Source organism: Pelodiscus sinensis, chromosome 1, assembly GCF_049634645.1.
Source record: "Pelodiscus sinensis isolate JC-2024 chromosome 1, ASM4963464v1, whole genome shotgun sequence".
NCBI lineage: Eukaryota > Metazoa > Chordata > Testudines > Trionychidae > Pelodiscus > Pelodiscus sinensis.
The window spans coordinates 140,402,728-140,428,818 of record NC_134711.1 but is presented as its reverse complement, the minus strand read 5'-3'; the positions used below and the strand labels follow the sequence as shown (position 1 = coordinate 140,428,818).

At 48.2% G+C, this 26,091-nt stretch overlaps 1 protein-coding gene across 2 annotated transcripts in view; it reads right to left on the bottom strand.

The window, feature by feature from the left end:
- Positions 1–26,091, bottom strand: part of TBX15 (T-box transcription factor 15) — a 128,826-nt gene that overhangs the window by 25,469 nt on the left and 77,266 nt on the right. For both annotated transcript variants that reach the window (XM_006132936.4, XM_075904815.1), the window contains exons 2-6: positions 19,645–19,858; positions 12,348–12,449; positions 10,896–11,067; positions 10,404–10,571; positions 4,731–4,795 (exon numbers count right to left, since the gene is read on the bottom strand). In XM_006132936.4, coding sequence (XP_006132998.2) covers positions 4,731–4,795; positions 10,404–10,571; positions 10,896–11,067; positions 12,348–12,449; positions 19,645–19,858 — 721 coding nt within the window. The remainder of the gene's footprint in view (positions 1–4,730; positions 4,796–10,403; positions 10,572–10,895; positions 11,068–12,347; positions 12,450–19,644; positions 19,859–26,091) is intronic.

Genomic DNA, 26,091 nt, shown 5'->3' with positions numbered 1-26,091 from the left:
TTGCTCCGGGCACAGCCTCCCCTTGTTCATCTCAGCTGTCAGAGCTCTAGGTAAAGGGGAGAGTCAGTGCTGTGCCTTAGAGTTTTCTTTCCCTTTGTCTTCTCCTCCTGCATTTGCAGATGGCTACTTTCTAATGGGTGAGCTGCCTCCTGCTGGCTGCAGGAATAACACATCCCAGGGAAGTGAGAAGCCCATGCAAAGGGGACTCACGCAAGCCTTCGAACCAACTGGCAATTTCGTACCCATAGGTTGGCTAGCTAAACATTCTGCTGCCCAATCTCTGCATGTGCAATTCAGAAGTGATTTTGCGAAACCCGGGTTTCCATGCTGCCACCACATGTATTTGCCCTCCCAACAGACTGGTGAGGCCAGGCGGTATCGCACCATAATGCGACAGACCTGAGGCATAGAAAGACCTGCCCATGATGACACAGGTAGTTTGTGGCAAAGAAAGCAATCCGATGTAGGTTTCCCAAGTATTGGGTTAGTCCCCTACCATCACTAGCTACCATCAGCTAACATGTGTCCATTGCTAACATTTTTATTGCCCAGCTCATCACGCCAAGCTGTTGGGCACAGCCACGTATCCACCAAACTGTCTGTTCCTCTTCCTCCAACCACAAGCCAGGCATCACAGGCTGTGGGCTGTGCAGGGCTCAGTTCTGTCCTACAAGGGGCCTAGACCCTGAGGGAGGCATGCAAGGAAGAGGAGAAGCAGGGAGCAAGTAGGGACGCTCCAGGTAGGCAGCCATGCTAACCCAAGTTTCACCCCATCCTCATGAGGCCTCGGGTTGGCTGGTTGGTTCGTGATTTACAGTCTGCCTGGGGTCTCATTGTTTCTGAGCTTCTCGAGCAGCCAGGGGTCACCTTAGAAACCAAAAAGCTTTGTTAAGATGTAATCAGCATTAGGGTGGGGATTTTATGAGGTGAGATCTTCCTCAGATGGATTTGGAAAGTCACAAAGCCCGTGCCATGTCCCCAAGGCAGCAGTGCATTCGGCTCTGCCTTGCACTATCAAGCCAGATTCTGCCCAAATGGCGAGTCTGGGGGGAAAGTTTTAAGTAAATGAAACCCAAAGGTTGTAAGATGGAGACCGTTTTGCAGTTTTTAACAGCAATATGTAACCCCGGAGGATGCGGGAGGTTATAACAATGAAACAGGAACAGTGTAAGAAACAAACAAAAAAGTAAAGAGGCAGCTGCTATTTCACGATCATGGCTCCTTCCACCAAGCAGAAGAGCAGATTCTTAGGGGAAAAGCTCAGACAAAAAAAGGGGAGGCCCAAATATTTTCCTCTCTTCATTTGTGCTAGTTTTCCCTTCACTTTATTTGTTCTGCATCACCTGCTGGAAAACTTAAGAGAAAGCCGTGGGAGCATGATGCAGCGATGCTGACACAGCCCTGAAGCATGCAGAGAGGACCACAGCTTAACAAACCATGCTGTAGCTCCCACTGCTGTTTGTTTATTTAAAGGGAAAGACATTTTAATATGAAATCTCTCAGGGTATGTCTACACTACAGCGCTAGTTCGAACTAACTTAGTTCGAATTAGTTAATTCGAACTAAGCTAGTTCGAACTAACGCATCTAGAACTAAAAACTAGTTCGAACTAGCGTTTTGCTAGTTCGAACTAGCAAGTCCACATTGAGTGGACTCTGAACAGGGCTTAAGGATGGCCGGAAGCAGTGCCGGCAGGGCATAAAAGGAGGACTTAGAGCATGGAGATGCTGTCTCAGGCTAGCCGAGGGCTGCGCTTAAAGGGTCCCGACCCCCACCCCGGACACACAGTTCTAAGGGGTGCCCCGCTTGCAAAGAAGTTCTGGCTTGGAGTGCCCTGAGTGCCCACACTGGGCACATCACACCACTCGGCCATCAGCCCGGCTGCACTTGCCACAGGCTGCCATCTGGGGAGAGGGAGTAATTGGGGGGCTGCAGGAGAGCTTCCACCCCCAGAAGCCCGCAGAGCCAGCCCAGTCCTCCCCATCGGGGGCTCGTACCCCATTCCTCCCTCACCTCCTTCCACTTACCCTTCCTTAGCCCCCCTTCTTATTGATGTACAAAATAAAGATAACGTTTCTTCCAACATTGACTCTGTCTTTATTGAAAAAAAACTGGGGGAGACTGGGAAAAGGAGGTGGGAGAGGGGAAGAGAAAGGCTGGGAGAGGGGAGGGCAACTAACATGATCAGGGGTTGGGAACAGGTCCCAGATGAAGAAAGGCTACAGAGACTGGGACTGTTCAGCTTAGAAAAGAGGAGACGGAGGGGGGACAGGATAGAGGTCTCTAAAAGCAGGGGTTGGGTGGAGAGGGTGCATTCAGAAAAGTTCTTCCTGAGTTCCCATCAAGAAGGACTAGAGGACACCAAAGGAAAGGAATGGGTAGCAGGCTTGAAACTAGTAAGAGAAAGTTGTTGTTGTTGTTGACAAAGCAAATAGTTAACCTGTGGAACTCCTTGCTGCAGGAGGCTGTGAAGGCTACAACTAGAACAGAGTTGAAAGGGAAGTGAGATCAAGTCATGGAGGTTGGGTCCATGGAGTCCTATTAGCCAGAGGGTAGGAGTGGTGTCCCTGCCCAAAGTTTGTGGAAGGCTGGAGAGGGATGGCACGAGACAAATGGCTTGGTCATTGTCTTCGGTCCATCCCCTCCAGGGTCCCTAGGGTTGGCCGCTGTTGGCAGACAGGCTACTGGGCTAGATGGACCTTTGGTCTGACCCAGTACGGCCATTGTAAGCTCAGGGCTCAGGGTCGGGGGTCTCAGTGGACCCCCTTGATTTTCATGCACACCTGGTCCTGGGTGGCCAGGCTGGCAGCTCTCCTGCCCTAGACGGCCACTTTCCTGTGCCTAGTGCGGAGATCGTGGACGAGGTCCACGATGTCCGCACTAGCCCAGGAAGGTGCCCGCCTCTTGCGGTCCAGGGCAAGCTCCCAGGAGCCGCCAGCCTGGTCCCGGCAAGAGGGGGTGGGCTGGGGGGCATCGGGTGGGTGGCTCTGTGCCGTGCCAGGTGCAGGGTCTGCTAGCTGGGTGCTGGCAGGCTTGCACCTGGCACGGGCACCGTAGCCAGCCCGTGCCCCTTTAAGGGGTCCGGGGCCGGGAGGGGGGCATAGAGTTTCCCTGGTGTTGGCCAGAGTGGCCACCAGGGAAACCTGGGGAGGGCTAGCCTCCCACTAGTTCGAACTAAAGGGCTACACAGCCCTTAGTTCGAACTAGCTAGTTCGAACTAGGCGTTAGTCCTCGTAAAATGAGGTTTACCTAGTTCGAACTAAGCTCTCCGCTAGTTCGATTCAAATTCGAACTAGCGGAGCGCTAGTGTAGCACCTATTAAAGTTAGTTCGAACTAACGTCCGTTAGTTCGAACTAACTTTGTAGTGTAGACATACCCTCAGTAAGAAGCTGTGCACATTCCTGCTTCAGAAGCGGGCCTCTCCCAAATTGTGCCAGTTTATCTTTCAAAAAAAGACAGTTATCTTGTTTTCCAGCTGCCACTCTGCATGCTATGGCAGACAGAAATTGTTGGGGGCAATGGGGGAAACCACAGAATAACACATGATAGTTTTTCCTCTCATCCCACTCACAGATGAGGCTGAGTCTGGGGACTGAGAGTTAGCTAGCATCGGTAAGAGTCCCACACACATAAAGGACCCTTGAACTTGAATCTTTTTTTTCTCGTGTGTGGTGGAGGGTGCCAGGCATCGCATACATGTGTGGGAGAGGAAGGGGAGCTTGATTTTGGGCAAAGGTTCTAAAAATTACAGAAAATTTCCCAACCTGGCTGAGAACTGCCATAAAACCTTGTCTCAGAGGGTAGCCATGTTAGTTTGTGTCTGCAAAAACAACAAGGTGTCTTATGGCACCTTAGGCTATGTCTACACTACCAGGTTATTTCGAAATAAGTTATTTCAATAGCTATTTCAAAATAAGCTTATTCCTCTTCCCAAGCCCGAGTTATCATTTCAAAAACAACAAGCCCATTATTTCAAAATAACAGGTGTGGGAGTATGGACGCTTGCCTTGTTATTTCAAAATAAGGGGAGTTATTTTGAAATAACTCCCCAGTGTAGACATGCCCTTACAGACTAAGGGTACATCTACACAGTAGTGTGTACCTTGAAATAATAGCTTATTTCAAAATTTGGCACTGTCTACACAGAACTTATTTTGAAATAAATCGCTATTTTGCTGACTTCCTTCATCCTCGTACAACGAGGTTTACTGGAAGTTGGAGTAAGAAGCTCATTGCTTCAAATTTATTTTGAAATAACAGGCTTCTTGTGTAGAAGTACCTCAGCCAAATAAACAAATGCGCTTTGGGGCATAATGTCATGAAGCAGAGAGATGATATCCATCTCTTTATAGGGATCTTGTGTAACAATGCCAAGAACTCTGCATTGAGTTCTGCCCTTCCCACGGCCCCTATTACCTGGGAAATACCAATAAACTGAAATATATTTATCGATAAGCAACAAAATGGAAGACCTGACTTGTGAGGAAAAATGTTGAAGCTGGTTCCTATGTTTTCTATGGATGCCACCAGCACACTGTGACTGTAGCTAGGAAAATTAAAACAGCCACTCCTAATTTCTGTGATAACAAGTCTACAGCAACTTTCTTCTGATGCAAAACTGAATTACCCAACAACATGATTTCCTGGGGCTTAAAAGGGATAAAAAGAGAGTGTCCGGGGTACAAGGGAAGAATGAGCTAAACAGAAGGAAAGATAAATGGGATCTTACCTGTTTCTCCCAGAATCTCTAAATCCTTTAGCAAAAGGGTTTCGGTCAATTTTTAATCTAGTGATCTGCAAAAGAAAAAGCTGAGAATCAGCTCACATGAAACCCCATGTAAGCCCAGGACCCAGTATTGGACTGTTTCTCGCTCTGAATCCCTGGTCTCTGGAGGGAGGGGTGTGAGTATCTGGGTTGAGGGCCATGGTTGGGGGCACATGCTGTGTGGTTATCTGGGCTGGTGGGGGGCCTACAGCTGGTGTGAGTGTCTGGTCCAAAGGGTGCATGGCTGGGCTCTGAGGAAAGGGGTGTGAGTGTCTGGCCACCCAGCTGGTGTCGGGGAAAGGGGGGTTAGTAGGTTGTGGTAGGGGTTTCTTTAACTCTGCATTCCTAGAAGAACTTTTCCTTGGGTCTGTATTGTTACAGACATACTTGCTGACAGGTATTTTGAAATAACTTATCAAAATAATTTCAACTGATATGACTATTTTAACAAACAGAATTTGCAGAGTTTTACAGAATTTTAACATATAATGTGCAGGATTTTTAAATTTTTGACACAGAATTTCTTCCAGAATAAACAGCTACATACAGTCACTCAGGGTGTGACCTGCATGTTGGGAGGCTGTCAGCAACCCTGACTGGGAGGTAACACAGCAAAGCTCTGTGAGGCACCCCAAGTCTCAGTGACACAGTTTCTCACTGGACTGGGTTGCACTTGCACCCCACCATGGCCGTGTCCAGACTCAGGGTTTTTTTTGGGAAAAGTAGCCTTTTGCCGAAAAAACTTCCCCTGCGTCCAGACTCAAGACGCGTTCTTTCGAAATTATTTCGAAAGAACGTGGCTTTTCTTTCGATGGCGGTAAACCTCAATTTACGAGGAAGAACGCCTTCTATCGAAAGTTCCTCTTTCGAAAGAAGGCGTTCTTCAATGTAAAGAGGCCGTCTTCGAAAGAGAGCATCCAGACTCGCTGGGTGCTCTCTTTCGAAAAAGCGGATTTCTCTTTCGAAAGATCCGCCTGCAGTCTAGACGCGATCTTTCGAAAGAGGCTCTTTCGAAAGATGCTTTCGAAAGAGCCTCTTTCGAAAGAAGCCTGCAGTCTAGACATAGCCCATGTGACATACCCAAAAGGTTCATAATTGAAAGTGGGTATAACAGCACACAAAACTATTTAGATCATTATGAGAGTCTAATCTAACCTCCTGTATAGCACAGGGCATAGAACCTCACCCAGGAAAAAAAGTCAAAGGTCCAACAGTTGTGAATTGTAGGGCTAGGCCCTGACTTGGATTTGAATCAATGATCTCTCTCTCCATAAGTAAGAAGCCAACCCAAAAGCTACCAATGTACCCTGCAACTAGTTAGGAAGGGCACTATCTCCTATCTCCTCCTGCACTCTAAGGCACTATCTTAGGCTGAGCATACATCTTCTTTTGGCTGGGAGAATCCCTTTTTTAAGCCCTGTTCTGGATGTACTGACCTTTTTTGGCAGACCTGGGCATTTGTCCCATTTGCTCTTGCTTTTGACGAGCAATTGATAAGAGCAAATAGGACAAATGTCCAGTTTTGCCAAGAAAGTGAGGCATGTCCCCTAACAGGGTGCAGAAAAATGGCCAAGGGGGTGCATAATGGGAGAATTTGGGTGTGTGGCTTGCGCCAGCCACAACAGAGATGGGGGGGGTCTCAGGTTAACAGCTAGGACCAGCCCCACATCGTGTCCCATTTTCACTTTAAGAAATATAGTCACCCTACACTTTCTAATCGTACATTAACCAGGCCACAGTACTGACACTTACCATTTAAACAGAGTGACTGTGGACCTGACATCTGTTTGTCTAATCTATGCTGGATCCTATACCACACACCTCACCTTGTAGCTGGAAGGCTTCAGAGAAGAGAGTGGGTTTTGAGGAGGGATTTGGGAATGAAAGGAAAATAGCCAATTTTATAGTAGGAAATCTCCTATTCTGAAGTTTTCCCTATGGCTATGTCTAGACTGCAGGCTTCTTTCGAAAGAGGCTCTTTCGAAAGAGAGCGTCTAGACTGCAGGCGGATCTTTCGAAAGAGAAATCCGCTTTTTCGAAAGAGAGCACCCAGCGAGTCTGGACGCTCTCTTTCGAGGAAGCCCTATTTACATTGAAGAACGCCTTCTTTCGAAAGAGGAACTTTCGAAAGAAGGTGTTCTTCCTCGTAAATTGAGGTTTACCGCCATCGAAAGAAAAGCCGCGTTCTTTCAAAATAATTTCGAAAGAACACGGCTTGAGTCTGGACGCTGGGGAAGTTTTTTCGGGAAAAGGCTACTTTTCCCGAAAAAACCCGAGTCTGGACACAGCCTATGTCTCCCCCATTTTTTAGATTTCTCAACACACACAATTTTCAGATGGAATAAAAGCTTGAAAAGATTGAAACCTCTTTGCAGAAGGGAATGTGTCTTGTGTTCTATAAAGTTCCATGGTGCTTGTATAAACATTTTGTAATAATTCATTAAATGTGTCAAATTCTCTGACATTGTCCCTTATTTCAAAGTTAAAATTTCAATAGGACTATATTTCATTGAAAAGATGAGCGATTCCTAAAGACTGAGGTTACAATGTTATTGTCTGCAAAATATCTAAGGTGAGAAATGTCTCTTCCTTTCTATTTGTATTTACAAAAAACTCTCTCATCCTGGAAATCTATAGCAGCAAACTGCAGACCATATTTTCCTTTCAAGTCAGGCTACAATATCAGATTTTTCCTTTCATGCTGGTTCATGTTGTCATTCTGGTTTTTGTTACTGTTTATGACATATAACTGGACCACCATGGTATTGGCATACTGCATAGGACTTTTTCTGTTATGACATCTTACCTCACATGCTGTTATAAATGCTGAGAAATGACATTAACACTGACATTTTGATCCCAGCAGAAATTATTGTTTTCATACTAAGAAGATGAATGGAAGATCCTTTTACTGAACTGAGGATGCAAATTAATACTCTCCTAAGCATGCAAAGTATAAGAAGTGCTCTCCCAGATCAAAGCATTGGAGAACCACTGTTCTATCCCCCTGCTTCTGTGAGGGATGTGTGCCCCCTCTCTGTGGCTTTCAGACTGCCCTGATTCTTCAGGAATTGAGGTCACATTCAACTCATTGTATCCAGCTTCCAAGAATCAGGACAACTGCTCCAACCCCCTTTAAAGTGGTGGGGGTTGTCCTCATCACCAAATGATAATGGCAATTAGTGTAATTTTCATCTCCTTTCCTGCCCCCAGCTGACCCTCCTGCACCTCTGATATGTCCAAGAATTAATACTGACCCTGGTTCTCCCTTGGGATTTCCATCTGGGAAGAGCAGCATTAATTTACAGTTGGGACACTACAGTGATCAGCACGTTATCATCCTGACCTGACCTGACCTGATAGCAATGCCCACTTTGGGGCTCAGTAAAGATCTCATGGCAGTCACTCTCCACTTTCTGCCTTATAGGCCGTGTGCTTGAGCTGCTGGTAGAAGCTGCCACCGAATCCATCCCTATAAAGGTACAGAAGCTTCAGGGGGTAGCTGAGTTAGTCTGTACAGGGGCGAGGAGTCCTGTGGCACTTTATAGACTAACTGAAGTGTAGGAGCATAAGCTTTCGTGGGCAAAGACCCACTTCATCAGACGAAGTGGGTCTTTGCCCACGAAAGCTTATGCTCCTACACTTCAGTTAGTCTATAAGGTGCCACAGGACTCCTCGCCACTTTTGCAGATTCAGACTAACACAGCTACCCCTCTGATACTAGTCTGTACAGGATAAACTTAAAAAAACAACAAATAATCTGGTAGCACTTTAAAGACTAATGAAACATATAGATGGTCTCATGAGCTTTTGTGGGCAAAACCCACTTCTTCAGATGGTGTGTGCCCACGAGAGCTCATGATACCGTCTACATGTTTTGTTAGTCTTGAAAGTGCTACCAGAGTATTTGTTGTTTTTTTAAGTTTATAAAGGTACAGTCATTAGAAAGCAAAGTTGCCGTTGGTTTTCTGATTTCTGAATGAGCTCTCTCTTCTTCCTTTTACCTCTGGACAATTGGACTTTTCTTTTTAAGCCCAACCCACATCTCTCAAGCACTGACTCGGACCAGAGTTCTGTAGTTAAAGAAAAAGGACCAATTCCTTGCTGCAAAGCCACGTAAGAATCAAAGAGTGAACCAGACATTCATCAGGGTGTGTTTTGGGTAATGCTGCACTGGAAAGTCTACTCCAAAACTTTCTGTCTTGGTTAAAACCTCAACTGCTTGCATAGTTTTTTTTTTTTTTTTTTTTTTTTTGTCTTAGGAAATGTGTATCCTTTCAAAACATTCCTAAGTAGGAGAGGTATGGAATGCTATAAAACAATTTATCATAATTTCCTTAGTGACTCTAGAATGCTCATTTACTCAGGTGCATAAACACAGCTCTCCACAGTAAGCTCTCTGGGGCAGAGACCATCTTTGTTTCTGTGTTTATACATCTCCTCTGTTATGGCTGCTACACACAAATAAGTGGGCTTAGATGTTATTTCTAGATGTGTAGTCCCTAATCAAAGCGTTAGCTATTCCAGGAATAACTAGTTCTCCATATCGTACTTTCATCCTGGCATTGCCCTTTTCTGATGGCATAGTGAGTTAACATACGTGCCTTGCTGTGGAAAGTGGTCAGGTCCCGCATCAAGCATGAAATACTTGTGCGTGTATTGTACTTGTAAGTAAGTTATTAAGCCATTAAGATTTGCAATGCACAGTGGCCCCTTTCTCTCATCTGACTATTTTTGTTGTCACTGCCAACAAACTGTGTGTTTTCACCAGGGGATAGCTATGAGTATGTCTGCACTGCAAAGAAAAACTCACGGCCTGTTGCCTGGGACAAGTGACTTGGGCTCATGCAGGACTAAAAATAGCAGTGTGGATGTCTGGGCTCAAGCTGGAATCCAGGAGCTGAGAGGCAGTGAGGGTCTAGCTCGGGAAGGAATGCCCGCACTGCTATTTTTAGCTCCACAGCCCACGTCCTATGAGCCTGAGTCAATTGACCTGGACTCTGATGAGAGTTGGCGCCGGGAGGTTTTCTTTGCAGTGTAGCCAGCCCACTGTAGCTGAGGTCAACAGTATCCCCCTTCTCGCCTCTCTGCTCCAACTAACCATGTCACGGCTGGCGATGGATCACCGAGCCCTAGGCCATGGGGCTCCAGGCCTCCCCAACAAGGGGAAGGGCCTTGGGTGAAAGGGACAGGGCTAGGGGCTAGCCACCCCAGCCAGCTCTCAGTGCCTCTAGGACTGCACCACCTGGACCACACTGCACAGGAGTTTGACAGCTATTTAAAGCGCCCTGGGCTCTGGCAGCTGCTGGTAGCAGCTGAGGTAGCCCAGAGGCCTGGCACCTTTTAACTCACCGGACCCCAGGGCAACTGCTGACTTTGCCCTCACTGCCAGCTACCTGGGACCTTTCCAACTACCCCAGAGTAAAACTACAATGTCCCGTCACCATTCGAGTTTTGCAGCAGGATAGCTAGTCATCTTTTTTTGGGGGGGGAGGGGTGAAAACACAGCTTAACTGCCCATAAAGTGCCTCTATTCTTTGAGCTTTCCCTAGATTTAATTCTCACAGAGTCACAGACTCTGCCACTCTTTTTATAAACACAGGGAAAACCACTGCAGGGCCAGGGTCACTGCTTTACCTGCTGGTTTTGATAGGCTGTCACTGTGGTGAAGACAGTTTCAGGGAAGTTGAAGGTTTTCACTCCATCGCCCGCGGGGACCGGTTTTGTGGGAGAGAGATCACTGCTGAAGTCCTTGCGGATCACATGGACTCGAGGCTGGTACTTGTGCATTGAATGTAGGATTATCTTTAAAGAAAGAAGAGAGGGGAGAATGATTTGCCTTCGAGGCCCCTGTGCGAGGCCCATAACTTCTCCATGGGGGTGGAGGCAGGCTAACGAGTTCCAAGCCTTAGCCTGTTGCGATACAACTGCGCAGTCTTTACCCTGGACTGACAACTAAGTGAGATTCTGTGGTGAGGGTAGAGCTGCAGCCACCCCAGCAAAACTGAGTTCCTATCCGAAGGGAGCCCTGGGACTGGGGGGACAAGGGTTTATACGTCAGTGAGGTGAGGCAGTGTCCCCGGGGGAATGCAAGGGCGTGGGCAAGATGCGTTTAGCTGTCTGACTTACATGGCCTTGATCGTCAAGCTCGTTGTTGGTCAGTTTGAGTTTGTCAAAACTGACAACCTGCCTCATCCACGTGTCCCCAGAAGCCAGCGAGTCGGGATGGATGTAGACCCTGGGAGGCACCGGAGAGTCAGCATTGCCTGCCACCATCCACTTGGAGCTGTGATACACGTACCTGGGAGGGAAGGGTAAGTCTTTACCACTAAGGAGCCCAAGACCCCGCGAAGAAGGAACAGTGCCAGGGCTCCCCTGCCCTGCCGCCCAGCCATGCACATGTCAAGGCCTCGTGGACAGATGGGGGAACGTGCTTTACTGCAACCTTTCACCTTGCAAACGCAAACCAGACAATCCAACTGGCCGAGTGGCCGAGAGAGGCCTTATTAAAACCACCTTCCCAGTTGCTCTCAGCTCTAGAGCTCTGCCATATGTGCTGTCCTGGCTTCTTAACCCTCTCTGTGCTGGACTACGAGTCTGCGAAAACACAGCTGAACACTTCCTTATTGCTAGAAGACAGACTGGGGAGTGCTTCTCCCACTGGGCTGCTCAGCACATACAGTCAGGGTGGACTGATCTGACGCAAAATGATTTGAATCACTGGTTTTAATCATGTTTTAAATCAGCAAGCAGGAGATCTTGATTTAAATCATCTCCCTCAATCTTGTTTTACATTTATACTTTTATATTCTTTTCCTAAAGAAAAGATGATTCCCACTGGCTGGTATCCATTAGAACATGTTGAGAGGCAACTAAATATAGCCTTTACACTAAATTGCACACCTGTTTTTGCTGCCAGAGCATGCAGAGAATCTGCAGGCATTTATTTAAGCAATTATATTGCTTCACATATGTTTATTTGGATTCTTATTGACTAGATGGTGATAATTTTTTCAGCTTGTGCTTTGTATCAAACTGTGTTTGGATGGAACTTCAAATGCCCCAGAGGCTCAGTGACTTGTCACCTGCTACTCAATCCTAAACACAGATCTGCAAATGGAGCGCAGTCCTGACCTGCAGCACTCCCTGCTGTTTCAGTCACAGGTTGCCCATATCGAGGCTGTCTTGGGGCGCGATCGCTCATCTAGGCTAATTGTGAAATGCACACGGACCAACAGAGACTAAAGAGAGGAACACTGTGTATTATTTGAATCCGAAAGCAGGGTTTCAATCCTGGTCTCTAGAAATGCAAGGGAGGGAATGTATCGATCCCCTGACTCATTGAAACCCTCCATATAATCAACCAGATGTTCAGATGTGGTAAATCAGCATAGCGCTAATGATGTCAATGAGACAACACCAATTTACAGTAGATGGGGATCTGACCCAATCTCTCTCTCTGATCCAGGCATACACCTTTACACTTGTCTATACGCATGAATGTTTTTCCCAGGCTCTTATACTGTTGAACTCTGAGTCAAGATCTCATGGTGCTCCTCATACTGCCCTTGAAAGTCTTACCTGTATCTCTTGTTATCCACAGGCACAATGTCCATGGCTATGTAATACTGCTGGTGAGGGTCTAAGCCTGTAATTTTCACTCTCATGGCTGGAAACATTCTCCTAGAAAAGTAAAAGAAGAAATGAAGAAGGAAACGAATTATTAGAAAAGCGAGGGAGTCTCGTCATGATCTTGTGTGACACCAAGAGTAACCATACGAATATCACCACACGAAGACTGTAATTCATGTCCTTCCTGTAGGACTGACTGATAGATGAATATATGACATCAGCTTAGGGTGGGTGCTAAAGTTGTTGTCTTGGTAGGTTGCCAGCCGCTTTCTTCTGTTTTAGTTTCCTGCTGCATAGTTTTTCCATAGCTACTTCAGAGTTAAATGTCTTTAACTCAGCAAGCTTGATAGATATTGGCACTCAGATTTTTTGTCCTTTTGCTCATGAGTCTTTGAACTGGTAATGCTACTAAAGTATTGTGAGCCATGCATCAATAGTCCCAAATGACTAAATCTGGATCCCCTGAATCCACCAAGCCTGTTTTCATCAAGTTATTTGCTTGTACTGATGTTTGATTGACATGATATAACAAAAAGACATGAGTCCCTCATGAATTGTGAGCAATTGCTAACTCAACTAGAATCTCATGGCAAGAAGATTGTGATTTACAACTGGTTATTACGTTGCTTTGCAATGTATTGCCTGATAACTTACAAAAAATATTGGTCCACTAAGAAGAGGCAATCTTTCTAATTCAAACAGTTCTGGCAATGAGGAATTTCCTGTCGTTTCAGCGATTGCTTTGCATTCTGTTCCCAATACGAACTACACATTTCTCACTTGCATACTTTACCTTCAATGATGACATTCCTACCTGGCCAGAGACAGAGGCCAGAGGCTCTCTTCTGACAGCCGGGCACTGTGGATTATACCTATTATTTCTCATGCTGTCAGAATGTTATGACACCAAGCCCTGTAAAGAATCCAGTGATAGGAAGCAATTTTATCTGTATCGCTCCAGAAAAATGGTTATGCTTGAGGACACCTGGGCTTTTTCTGGCAACTGTTCATGTAGCACTACCCTCTCTAGCCATTGTAAAGCTGAGGTTTTTTGTGTTTCTTCGTTGAGCAAGTTTAGTCCTGGAAACCAGGGTAGTACTTGAGTCATATTTACAGCCAATTCCCCTTCCTAAAGTTCCTTGCTTTCCTATTTTTAGGCACTCTTAAAAGCATATCTCGTATGTGAATTTGCTTTATTGGACCTATATTTCATATTTAATGAGAACGAATGCCATTTCATAATCGTTCTCTGAAGTCTTGGTAGTGCTTTGCACAATGGTTTTTGTAATATAAATTCCAGTGACTTATGGTCTGTTTCTGTCTTGATTGATTTCTACACATAAACATACTCCTGAAAATGTTCAAACACCAAAAATCAATTGCAAGCATTTCTTTCTCAGTCTGAGCACACTGGCCATAGCTCTGAAGTGAATGGGAAACATGAGCCACGAGACAAGTGTCCTGCAGAAGAACCATCTCCAGGCTCTGTAAGCTTTCATTGCCTGAGATTGTAGGCTCTTTTTTTAACTCAAGATATTTCAGTAATGGGCCTTATGAGGCAGCATTTTTCATTTCCAAGAGCTTTTCTCTTCCCAGTCATCCCATTGTCATCCATTGACAACATGTTAAGTGAACCAGTGTAAGACTGGTGTAAAGGAGCACTCAAAAAGATCAAACTCCAACTAGTAATTATAATACTGTTTTCTCTATTAGGGTGTGTCTAAACTACATGGCTCCGTCGACGGAGCCATGTAGATTAGGCAGGATGGCAAAGGGAAATGAAGCTGCAATTTAAATAATCGCCATGACATTTAAATCAAAATTGCCGCCGTGCTGTGCCGATCAGCTGATTGACGGCACAGCACGAGAGTCTAGACGGGGATCTGCCGACCTCAGAACCCTTCGTCGGCAGATCCTTTATGCCTCGTGAAATGAGGCTTACAGGATCTGCCGACGAAGGGTTCTGAGGTCGGCAGATCCCCGTCTAGACTGCCGCGCTGTGCCGACAGTCAGCTGATCGGCACAGCACGGCGGCAATTTTGATTTAAATGTCATGGCGATTATTTAAATTGCAGCTTCATTTCCCTTTGCCATCCTGCCTAATCTACATGGCTCCGTCGACAGAGCCATGTAGTCTAGACACACTCTTAGGTAGTAAGCTCTACCTTATAGAATGAGGGATGGAAGAGACCTAAGGTGTGTCTAGACTACAGGGCTTTTTCATAAAAAGTGGCCTTTTTAAAAAAAATCTTCCCCTGCATCTAGACTGCTACCACATTCTTTCGAAAGTAAATCAAAAGAACGCGTCAGTTTTTTCAACCACGGAAAACCTCATTTTACAAGGAATAATGTCTTTTTTCGAAAGTGCTCTTTCAAAAAAAGGTGTTATTGAATGTGAACTGTGCTTTTTCAAAAGAGAGTATCCAGACTGCCTGGGTGCTCTCTTTTGAAAAAGCAGCTCGCTTTTTCGAAAATATTGGCTGTAGTCTAGACACTCTCTTTTGAAAGAGGCTTGTAGTCTAGATGTACCCTTAGTGAGGCATATCTAGACCAATGCACAACTTGTTCCTCTCCAGGGTTTTGTTTTACCTCATTGTAATGGGTACTTTCCTGCATCCCTTGAGAGACTATTGTGAAGTCTAGTAGATCTTTCATACAAGATTTCTTTTCGGCAGAGAAGAGCAACATGCTCAAGAAAAATATATTTACATCCTTTTCTCCCTCTGTTTATCCTTAACATTGATTTGAACTTCATTTGAAGCTTGGAATATGTCTACTCTTCAATCAAAGGTATGACCGCCGCATGTGTAGACATACCCAAACTAACTTTGACTTAGCTAATGAAACAACAGCAGTGATGCTGACATAAGGGGGAGGTGACATATGCTAGCAAGTTACATACACATTCAGGGTCCCAGGCAGTTTTCTATAGATAGTGCTGCTGCTGCCCATATATCACGGAGCAGCATTCACTGCCAAGGCACCTCCTGCCAGTAGCACTGGGAATTACACATTTGCAGGGCAACTCCCTCTGGCTGGTGTCTCTCCATGTCCTCACTCTGCGTTCCAACTCTGGACCCGCATCTCTCCCAGACTGTGGTGTCCTCTTCAGGATACTGTCCTTTGGCAGTGTCCACTCCAGTGTCTCTTGACCCCCCCTTCCAGGGAGAGATGTTTATCAATCGCTGCACTCTGGGGTCCTCCCCTCCCAGGGACCCCCCAAATCTCCCTACACCCACCTTACCTCAATGACCCACTGCCAGGCTTCATCACTGCAGTCTGAAATGGCCACTCATCATTGGTAAGGGGGTGTGAGCCTGCTGCCTTTGCCTACCCAGGCTGCCTCCCTGCAGCACTAGTACTCTCAGGCCTTGCTTCAGGCCCTGCAGCCTGGGAGTGAGGTCAGGCCAGAGCTGCCCAGTTCTGCCTTTCCCCAGCCCTGCTCCATCTTGGGAAGCCTCTAAGCTTCCTTAGCAGCCAGGTCCTTCCTGCTCCACAGCTAGAGAAACTTTCAGTCTCTCCCTCCCAGAGTCCTTATTTATACAGCCCCAGCTGGGCCTTAATTGGCTGTATCTGCCTCAGCTGTGGTCTTTGCTCTCAACCCTCCCCCAGGGCTGGGTTTTACCCCTAAAGGGCCAGTGCAGGGCAGATGCCCCATCACACCATGCTGCTGTGACTTCCCTGCTATTGTTATTTATGCAAGCTACCTCAGGTATGTCTACATGTGCCACAGTCACACCTCTGACTGCAATGGACACATACTCAAAGAAGTTGGGTCAAAGTACCAGAGAGATTGTTACAGCAACACAGTACATCCTCCTAATAAGTCCTCCTAGCAGATGCTATGCCCTAACACACACACACACATACACTTTTCTAACTTTTCAGCAAATTATCATCCAGCCATCCAGACCTGGGGCCTGACCAGGCAATCAGCCTTTTCTCTAGCTCTCCGACATCGAGCAAGTTCTATCCAATGTCCAACATGTTCCATAGGGACTTGCCACCCCATCTGGTATACAGAGGCTCTGTGGTAGGGATGTGGGAGATGGCGAGGCATTCTACTCTTTCCCAGCCTGTTCATGTTTTCCAGTTGAACAGAGGGTGGAGGAGGAGGAAGTGTCAGTTCACAATCTCTGTGAGGTGCTCCTGTGCCTATTTACAACGGAGATAATTTAAGTCTTGATAAGGTGTTTAAGACAGGAAATGAAGAAGAATACTGCCTGCAGGGACATTTTGTTCATATTTTAATATTTGCTGCTAAATATCTCAGACAAGGTGTGTCAATATGAGAAATTGGTGGAAAATTGGGGGTGGGAGGATCCAAGGAAAATATTGACAAATACAAAGATTTTCCACAGAACATTGATTTTTAATGAGAAAATCTGAAAACTGAAGACTTTCTGTCGACAACTGAAAGCTTCCTTTGAGAAAACTGAAAAAATATATTTCATGTTGGGTCATGTTGGCCCAAATCTAATCATTTCAGGCTGGGGAAATGTCTTCCTTCAGGACAGTCTAAAATTAACCTTGGTCCACCTCTGCTGCCAGAGCACTTCATGTTCAGAAGCCTCATGTCCCTGTTCTCTCCCATGATGAATCACAGCCTCCCCTCTTGCTGACTCATCACAGTAGTCAATGGAGTCACATGACTGTGGCGCATCATGGGAGATGTAGCCCATGTTGGGAGCCAAACCCACAGAGCAGAAGGATGATATGTAACACCTGAAATACAACTTCCATGAGATCTTTGGCAGTTGCAGGGGATGCAGTTTAATGTCACACCAAGTTCAGATGAAATGTTACAACCAGAAATATTGAAAACTTTTCAATCACAAATGTTTTTGATCATTCCAATCACAAGAGTTGGTTTTCAGCTAACAGCTTTTGGCTGAAATTTTCATCAAAAATATCGTTTCAGTACAATTGAAATTTTCCAATTTCTAGAGGAAAAAATACCTGAAATATTTTATTTTGGATGAATTTGACCCAAATCTAAACATTTCAGTTTGTTGAACTGTTCATTAAACTGTATTTTCTTTGCTTTCACATTGCACTCTTGGAATTTTAGTTCAGGTGCCTCATGCCCCCATAGTCTCCTGTAGGCCAGTATCATTGGTTGGACTAAATCTCCCATGATGCAGTGCAGTACTCCTCTGACTGACCCACTTGGTGCTTCATGGAAAACATAATTACAGGTGCAATATTGGAAGTGTAATCCAGCCAGGCCCATAGAAAAGAAGGGAGGCCTGAGACAGTTTAGATGGGTGAATATATGTTTTATTTCACTCAAAAATGTCACAAAACATTCTGTCATCAAAGTTTGATGGACTTTTCAGTCCATGTAAAATTTCAGTATTTCAACTTTTCATCCACAATTGGGATGAAAATAAGTATTGATATATCAGAAATTCCTATGTGACACTCCTGACAATGGCCGTGGAGACACATGGAGCTGACATTTTCTCATATAAATCAAAGTATGGATCCCAATATGCACATACACAAGGGATAAAATAGGATGTGAACCCCTGGTACCAATGCTATTGTCCTCTCTTGTTCCTCATACTCCATGGAAATGGGTTTTAAGCTCTAGGAGACCAAAGAACTGTAATTTATCTCTCAAGGTTTCTCAAGCTGGAAGCATCAGGACACTGGTTAAATCCCAAAAGAGATTTCAGCTCACAAATACCTGTTTCTTCAACAGGCTAGTTAAAGGCCTCCTGCAAACAACCGCAGAAAGAAATTATGCCATAATCCCAGCCACTGCACAGTTTTTTGAGATCTATATTATGCAAGAGCAAGCATTTATTATTAAGGTATTTCTGTTACCTCGCCTCTTCTATTTGTGATAGGAGGACATGTCTGAAAGAATGACAACACAAACAGTACTGGCAATCCTCTAATGATGAGGGAACCTCAATTTAATGATGAGAGAACCTCAAAAGGTCCCAAAAGTCAGTTTGGTTCTGATAAGCTTTTAACGGATGGATATTTCTCAACTTTCCCCAAGCTAACTGATCCTCCTGGAGCCACAAAGCAGAGATAAATGTCCCACAAGAACAGCCTAAAAGGATAGTCCAGCCAGACTCAGAAAACATAAAGATGAAATAAAATTATAAATAATGAGAAACCTCTTAATTGTTTTCCTCGACTCTTCAGAAAGATTCGATGTGCATTTGTTTGGAAAAGGGGAAAAGCTGTTCATATTTTAGTCAAACTGGCTCACTCCTCCTTTATCATTTCTCTGTCCGTGGTGCTGATTTGTTTTTTAACAAATTTAATTGGCATGAAAACATGAATAGTAGGAAACATACAGCATTAAATGAATGCACACTGAGCTGGCACAAACTGGAGATAATCCCAGTTCCAAGGGGAATTAACAGAGTTAGCCCCATGGAGTGATACGAGATCTTTAAAGAACATGAATGGCCCAGGTGTCAGTTGTACATCTCATCTGAAACACAGCAGCATGGCCATTTTCTCAGTATACCCTCAGGCTATGTCTACACTACAAGATTTTTGCACAAAAACAGCTGTTTTTGCACAAAAACCAGCAGAGCATCACACCTCAAGCACATTTTTGCACAAAAATAATACAGTAAATTGATGGGACAGAGAGCTTTTGCCGGTAGAGTTATTCCTCTCCCCATGCGGAATAACTCCTTTTTGTGCTACAGCTCTTGTGCAAAAAGGCAGGTGTGGACTTTCTGCAGGCAGTTCTTACACAAAAAGAGCCTACCAAAAAAAGCACAGGTGCTCTGATGGCGATTCGAGCTTTCTTGCGCAAGAGTGTCCATGTAGTGTGGATGCTGTCTTGTGCAAAAGCACATCACTTTTGCAACGCACTTTGAAGTCTGGACGCGCTTTTGTGCAAGAAATTTTTGCAGAAGATCTCTTCCACAAAAGGCTTCTTGAGCAAAAACCCTGCAGTGTGGACAAAGCCTCAGGGAGAAGGCCAGCACCAAACACATCTTGATCTTGCAGTCCATAAATTGCCTTCAAAGGCCTCCTCTCCCAACCTGGCTCAGCCCTGTTTAACTTGCGAGATCTGACAAGGTTCCAGAATAAGGAGGCACACCCACATCACTGTGACAACTGTTTGCTTCTTCTAATCCGTTCATTTATTCATTCTTCTTTAAAGGAGGAAAGCAAGTTTAAAGCCCAGCCATTACCATATAAAAAGTGCAGTCCCTTTCTGTTTGTCTGTCTGTTTTTACTGGGCAACAAACCAGGAGTCTCTTACCTGCCTGCTTTAGTGATGATCATCTCTGTCCCTATGTCATGGAACCTTTTCCAGAGGTCAGCACACTGCAGCTCTACCTGGATCTCCTCCATGGATGAGGGTGGCGGAGGCTGGGGACCTGAGCCACTGGAGGTGAGGTCAGAATGGGAGCCAAATGAGCAGGATGTTCTCTCAGCCAACACCTCTGTGTCTGACCCCGTGCTCTGCTCTGAATCTGCAAAGTAAATACACCAGGTAAGATGCCTCTACTGTGCCAGAGGGGGAAGGAAGGAAAAGAACCACGAGCGGGAACTTCAGGAGAGTGGTGCAACAGCCTTTTATTATATCTTTTTATAGTTGGGTCTGATTTATGACCTGATCTCTGGCTTTGCGTTTCTGACAGCTAGCATTTTAGTAACATTTTAGAAACAGCCGGATAAAATTGCCCACAACATAAAATGTAAAATATCACCATGATGCCGAGAATGAAGCACAAAGTATAGATTAAAAATAGAAAGGAAAAAATAATGCAACCCACAGATAGATGGGCTCACTGGAAAACTATGTTCCATTTAACTGCACATCCTCCCACACTTCTATTGCAGAGTTAGCTATTTTTAAACAAAGTACTTTTTTCTTTTTAATATCCTTGTCATCAAAAATAAGGAAAGGGTTTTGTTTTTATTTTTTTGGCAGAACCACTTTGGAAATGTGTTTTATTTGTTCCTATAAGTTCCAGGACTATGACATTTCCTGGGAAAACAACCGTGCAGCCTTTGGTGAGGAGAACGCTATCAACTACCAAAGGAAAAGGAAGAAGGATGGCGACCATATGGATCCGTTACTGAGGAAAGCAATTGAAGCAAATGGCATAAAGGATTTCAAGGAACTCCTAGATCTCTTTGTGGACAAAGGAGTAAAGGGTCTAGTTGGGGCGGGGGAGAAGCTGGGCTGGAGATTAACCAAAAGAAAAGCTGGCATTTTGAGGCAGATGTTTATATTGGAAATACGTTTTGTACTAACATGCAGAAGCACAGTAATCAGTATTGTACTAGACTAGTTGGATACTTTAAAGTTCTGTTTAATAGTTGTGAGTCTTTGCACCAATAGCCATACCATCTTTCCACTGAAAGAAATTCATAACATATTGTATAAATAGAGATTGCCTTACAGGCAGGTTTTATGACAAAGTACTTACTAGTGTTAAATAATCAAATGCAATTGAAAGATAACATTAATAAATGTATACAGAGACTTTCATATCAAAGGCGTCCACAGAGCTGTGCAAATTTACAAAATTGATATACATTAGACAGGGATGACCTCACCAACCACTTAAATGCAGCCATGTCCATGTGGGAATAAGACAACTGTTTAACAGTGCACAGAAATATTACATACTGTTTAAGACAGGAAATGAAGAAGAATACTGCCCACAGGGGACATTTAGGGAGGGCTAGCACATGGGCTAACGTTGCTTTCATTGCTCAAAAGTGCGGTGGAATCTTTAATAATCACAAGTGGTCAGAATCTCAGATTTACAGTTTGCCAGCATATTTACAGATTGTACTGATTTCCAGTTAGCAGCAGATTATACCTGAATGGTAAAAGCACTGGTCCGGTAAAGACTCTGAGAGAAAAGTGCCACCTACTAAACCACCAACACCACTTCTTAAAGCAGCGGTTTCCAACCACTGGTGTGTGGACCAGTGGCAGGCCATGAACCGCTGCTTGCCGGGTTGCGGCACACTGCCAGGCTATGCCCCCAGCTGCTAATTGAGCCCTGCCTGCTGAGGAGCAAAGTTCCCTGTAAGAGGGGCACGCCTGCATGCACACAAAAAATTCTCTGCCTGACCACTTCCCCACGCAGTAACACGATGAGTAGCGCAGCAGGCGGCTGCCCCAGTGTGCTGCAGCTGGAGTCAGGGCTGTGGTGAGGCTATCCCTACTGGAGCAGCTTCACTGTGGCCCTGGTTCCAGCTCCAGTGGCAGCTGCGTGAAGAGTGGCTGCTCTGGCAGCCGGCGCCACATGAAGGATGGCTGCTCCAGTGACCAGGGCTGCATGAAGGATGGCTGTTCCAGTGGCTGGGGCTGCATGGACGGTGGCTGTTCCAGTGGCTGGGGCGGCGTGGAGGGGAAGCTTCCAGGTGCCCCCAGGCCAGTCTCCCACCCTACTTCTCATGCAGGAGGAGAGACTGAGGAACCAGCCGCTCTGCGAGCCCGCTCTCCTCCTGCCTCAGCTGGTGCAGATGTCTGACTCCCTCCACCCTCCCCTTGGCCTCCAGTGGCTCCCAACCCATCCAGCACGCACACACAGGGACTTGCCACCGCCCGGCCACGCTGAGCCCTGGGGGCTGGCTCGGGGACCCCCGGCAGGGCAGCCGGGGCTGAACAGGGGCTGCCACTACCCAGGCAACTGGGGTGGGGTGAGAGGACAAGGCAGGAGAAACCTTCCAAGCCAGAGTCAACGCCCCACTGCTTTCAACCCAGCCTCTCCCCCAGCTTGGTCCCTGTGACGGCGCGTTGGGGGTTCCCCGTCTCCTGCACCCCGAAATGGCACAAACAGACTGCACCAGCCAGTGGAATTGAGGGTGGTTTATTGCTCCTCCAGCACAGCGCAGCACAGATGTAGTCTGGTCACAGGAACTGGGCTAGGATGCCTCAGGCCCCCTTGAGATGGGGGAGACTGGGCCCCTAAACTCCAGCCCCTTCCCCTAGGCTCTCCTCCATGCCCTCCGACAGCCAGCAACCAACTCACTCACTTCCAGCCCTGCCCCCCAGCCAAGGCAGCATTCCACCTTCCTTTGTTCCTCTCCATGGGGGGTGTCTGGCCACTGGTTTGCATAGTGACTCATCCTGTTTTGCTGGGTCGTGGTCCCCACGACAGCCAGTGGGGGTTACCCCAGAGCCAGCAGCATAGAAACCAGCCAGGTACCCCCACTACGTCACAGTTCTCCCCCCTCCGAGAGCGAACTGAGCAGGGTCACTCCGCTCGTGACCTAGGGAAGTTCGGGTCCTCTGCGTGGGAACCCGCCCTGGGGACATGGGTGCTCCCCTTGACTCGGGCCGGCCGTGGCGAGGCCCCACATGAATTGGCTTCCCTCTGTCCACTCGCCGCCCCGCTCCAGGGCGACTGGCACAGGCCTGTCCTCGGGGGTCACACCCACCCTTCCACTGGCCTTGATCTCTGGCCAGGGTCTCTCGGGCCGGGGCCATGAGCCCAGCGAGCCTTCTCTGGACAGCCAGGGCGGCTTCCACCCCCGATGCTCCATCCAGGGAGGACTTCCCCTCCCATAACTCTCTCAGCCAGCCCAGAGGGTCTATCTGGGGTAGAGACCCCCAAGCCGCTTTCCTCCTGTCTTGGGCCTTCCCGCCCCTCTGGCAGGAGTCACAGGACCGGCAGTACCGCTGCACGGCTGTAAAGATTCCCGGCCAATAGAAGTGCTGGAGCAGCCTCAGCCGGGTGCTCCGGATCCCCCGGTGGCCCCCAACGGGGGAATCGTGGGCCAAATACAGCAGCTTGAGGCGATACTTTCGGGGGACGACCAGCTGCCGCTCTACCCTCCATGCCCTCGCCTTCCTGGGGGGGGGCCACTCACGGAACAGGAGCCCACGCTCCCGCAGGAATCTCTCCTGGCCACCTCTCCCCCGGGGCTGAGCTGCATGGAGGCCAGCCTGGTCCCTCAGCCTCTGCAAGGAGGGGTCTGCCTGCACCTCAGCCTGGAATTCAGCTGCTGAGGCAGGGATCGGGGCCTGTCCCCCACCTCTGCCTAGGTCCGGAGTCCCAGCCTGGCTGGACCCCGTGTCCACTGGGATGGGACCCTGAGGATGCTGCCAGGAGTCCTTCCCTGGACCCACGTTGTCAGCCCCCCGCTGGCTCTGGCTCCAGGTAGTGACTAGAGCCCGCTGGGATTCATGGGGCCACTCCTCTAGGTCATTCCCCATCAGCACCTCGGTGGGCAAGTGCGGGTGCACCCCCACTTCCTTGAGGCCTTCCTTCGCCCCCCATTTCAGATGCACCCGGGCTACAGGCACCTTAAACGGGGACCCGTCTATGCCCTTCAGGGTCAGCTGCGCGTGGGGTAGTATCCGCTCCGGGGCCACTATGTCGGATCGGGCCAGAGTCACCTCCGCCCCCGTGTCCCAGAAGCCCGTCACCTTCCTACCATCCACCTCCAGGGGTATGAGGCACTCGCTCCGCAGGGGCCGTCCTGCCCCCACCCGGTACACGGAGAAATCCGCCTCCTGAGAATCAGACCTCCCAGGGGAGGTGCACTGAGCATCCTTCCCCTCTCTCTGAGCTGAGGTTTGCCTGCCAGCCCCTGCCTCTGGGGCAGCCTGCCCTTCCTCCCGCCCTAGCCAGTTAACCCTGGAAAGTCCCCGGTCCTGGGACCTGGTGCACTGAGCCCTCTTGTGGCCTTTTTGCCCACAGCGATGGCAAGTTAGGCTTTGGGCTGTCTCTGTCCCGGCCCTGGCTGGTTCTCTGGGGCACAGATGACCTGTTCCTTGGTCTCGCCCCATAGTTGACTCCCTCCGTCGCTCAGCCGAGATCCGGTCTCTGCGCGGTTCCCTCTCTCTCCGGGACTCCCGTTCACACCCGGACCGGCTCTCCGTGAACTCATCCGCCAGTCTCCCGGCCTCCTGGGGGTTCTCTGGTCTCCGGTCCTTGAGCCACAGCCTCAGTTTGGGTGGGCACGCTTCATAGAACTGCTCCATCATGACCAGCTTGAGCAGCTCCTCTGCGGTCTGGGCTCCGACTCCAGACACCCACTTGCGGCAGTATTGCGCCAGGCGGGAGGCCAGGTCCACATAGGTCTCCCGTGGCCCTTTCTGTACCCCCCGGAACTTCTTCCTGTACATCTCGGGGGTCAGCCCGAACTTGTGCAGCAGGGCCTCCTTGACTCGGTTGTAATCCCCTGGCTGTAGGTCCTCCAGCTGACTGAGCACTCCGGCCGCCTCCTGGCTCAGTGCGGGGATGAGCTCCTGCAGCCAGTCAGCTGGGGGAACCCGTTGCAGTCCACAGGCCCTCTCAAAGGTACTGAGGAACCCGTCTATGTCACCCATGTCCTTCAATTGGGCCACCACGGGCCTCTCCAAGCATCTGGCAGTCCTGGGACCCTGGGGCCCATCCGCACTTGGCGCAGCCGGTGCCCCGCCGGTTCTCCGCTCTGCCATGGCCAGCTCATGCTGCCGCTGCCTCTCTCGATCTTGGCGCTCCCTCTCTCGGTCCTCTACTTCCAATTCCCTGATCCGCAGCTGGATCTCCAGGCGCCGCAGCTCCGCTGGGCTGTCCCCTGCCCTAGATGGGCTACGGCTTGCAGGCCTCCCGGGAGACGCTGTCTCATCTCTCCGTTGGGTTCCAGCGCTCCTCCCCCTCTCTGAGCCTGACACACTCTCAGGGGGGGTCTGGCTGCTTCCCCTGGGGACAAGATCCTGGCCCTGTGGCTGGTCATTCTCTTCCAGCTGGGTAATCAGCTGGGCCTTGGTTGCTTTCTGCACAGGCAAGCCCCTCTCTCTGCACAGCCCCACCAGCTCTGCCTTCAAGAGTCGGGCGTAGGCCATCTGCCCGCTGGGCCCCTCGGTGCAGACTCACCAGTCTAGTGCTGCAGCGCCCCACGATTCCCAGGAACCGCTTCGCTCTGTCTCCAGCACGCCTGGCTCCAGGGCTCTTGCTTCTACTGCGCCTTGTCGCTTGCCGCTGGAAGCTCCATCCACGGGGTGCAGTGCATCCCACTCCTGACACCAGTGTGACGGCGCGTTGGGGGTTCCCCGTCTCCTGCACCCCGAAATGGCACAAACAGACTGCACCAGCCAGTGGAATTGAGGGTGGTTTATTGCTCCTCCAGCACAGCGCAGCACAGATGTAGTCTGGTCACAGGAACTGGGCTAGGATGCCTCAGGCCCCCTTGAGATGGGGGAGACTGGGCCCCTAAACTCCAGCCCCTTCCCCTAGGCTCTCCTCCATGCCCTCCGACAGCCAGCAACCAACTCACTCACTTCCAGCCCTGCCCCCCAGCCAAGGCAGCATTCCACCTTCCTTTGTTCCTCTCCATGGGGGGTGTCTGGCCACTGGTTTGCATAGTGACTCATCCTGTTTTGCTGGGTCGTGGTCCCCACGACAGCCAGTGGGGGTTACCCCAGAGCCAGCAGCATAGAAACCAGCCAGGTACCCCCACTACGTCACAGTCCCCTCTTTCACTCGCACTCCTCACCCCCTTCTTCCCTCTTCCTTCCCTTCTCCATCTTCCCCTGGTTCCCTTATTGTGTGCGTACAGCTGCAGTGTAAAATAACCTGTGACCGCTTAACATTAATTGCCATAACGAATATGCAAATTTGCAAATGAATGAATTTCTGTGATGAATATGCAAATGCTCCTATACTGGTCTGCCAAAAGTTTTTGAATGAGTTTGCCAGTCCACAGTATAAAAAAGGTTGGGAACCACTGTCCTAAAGCACATACATGTTCC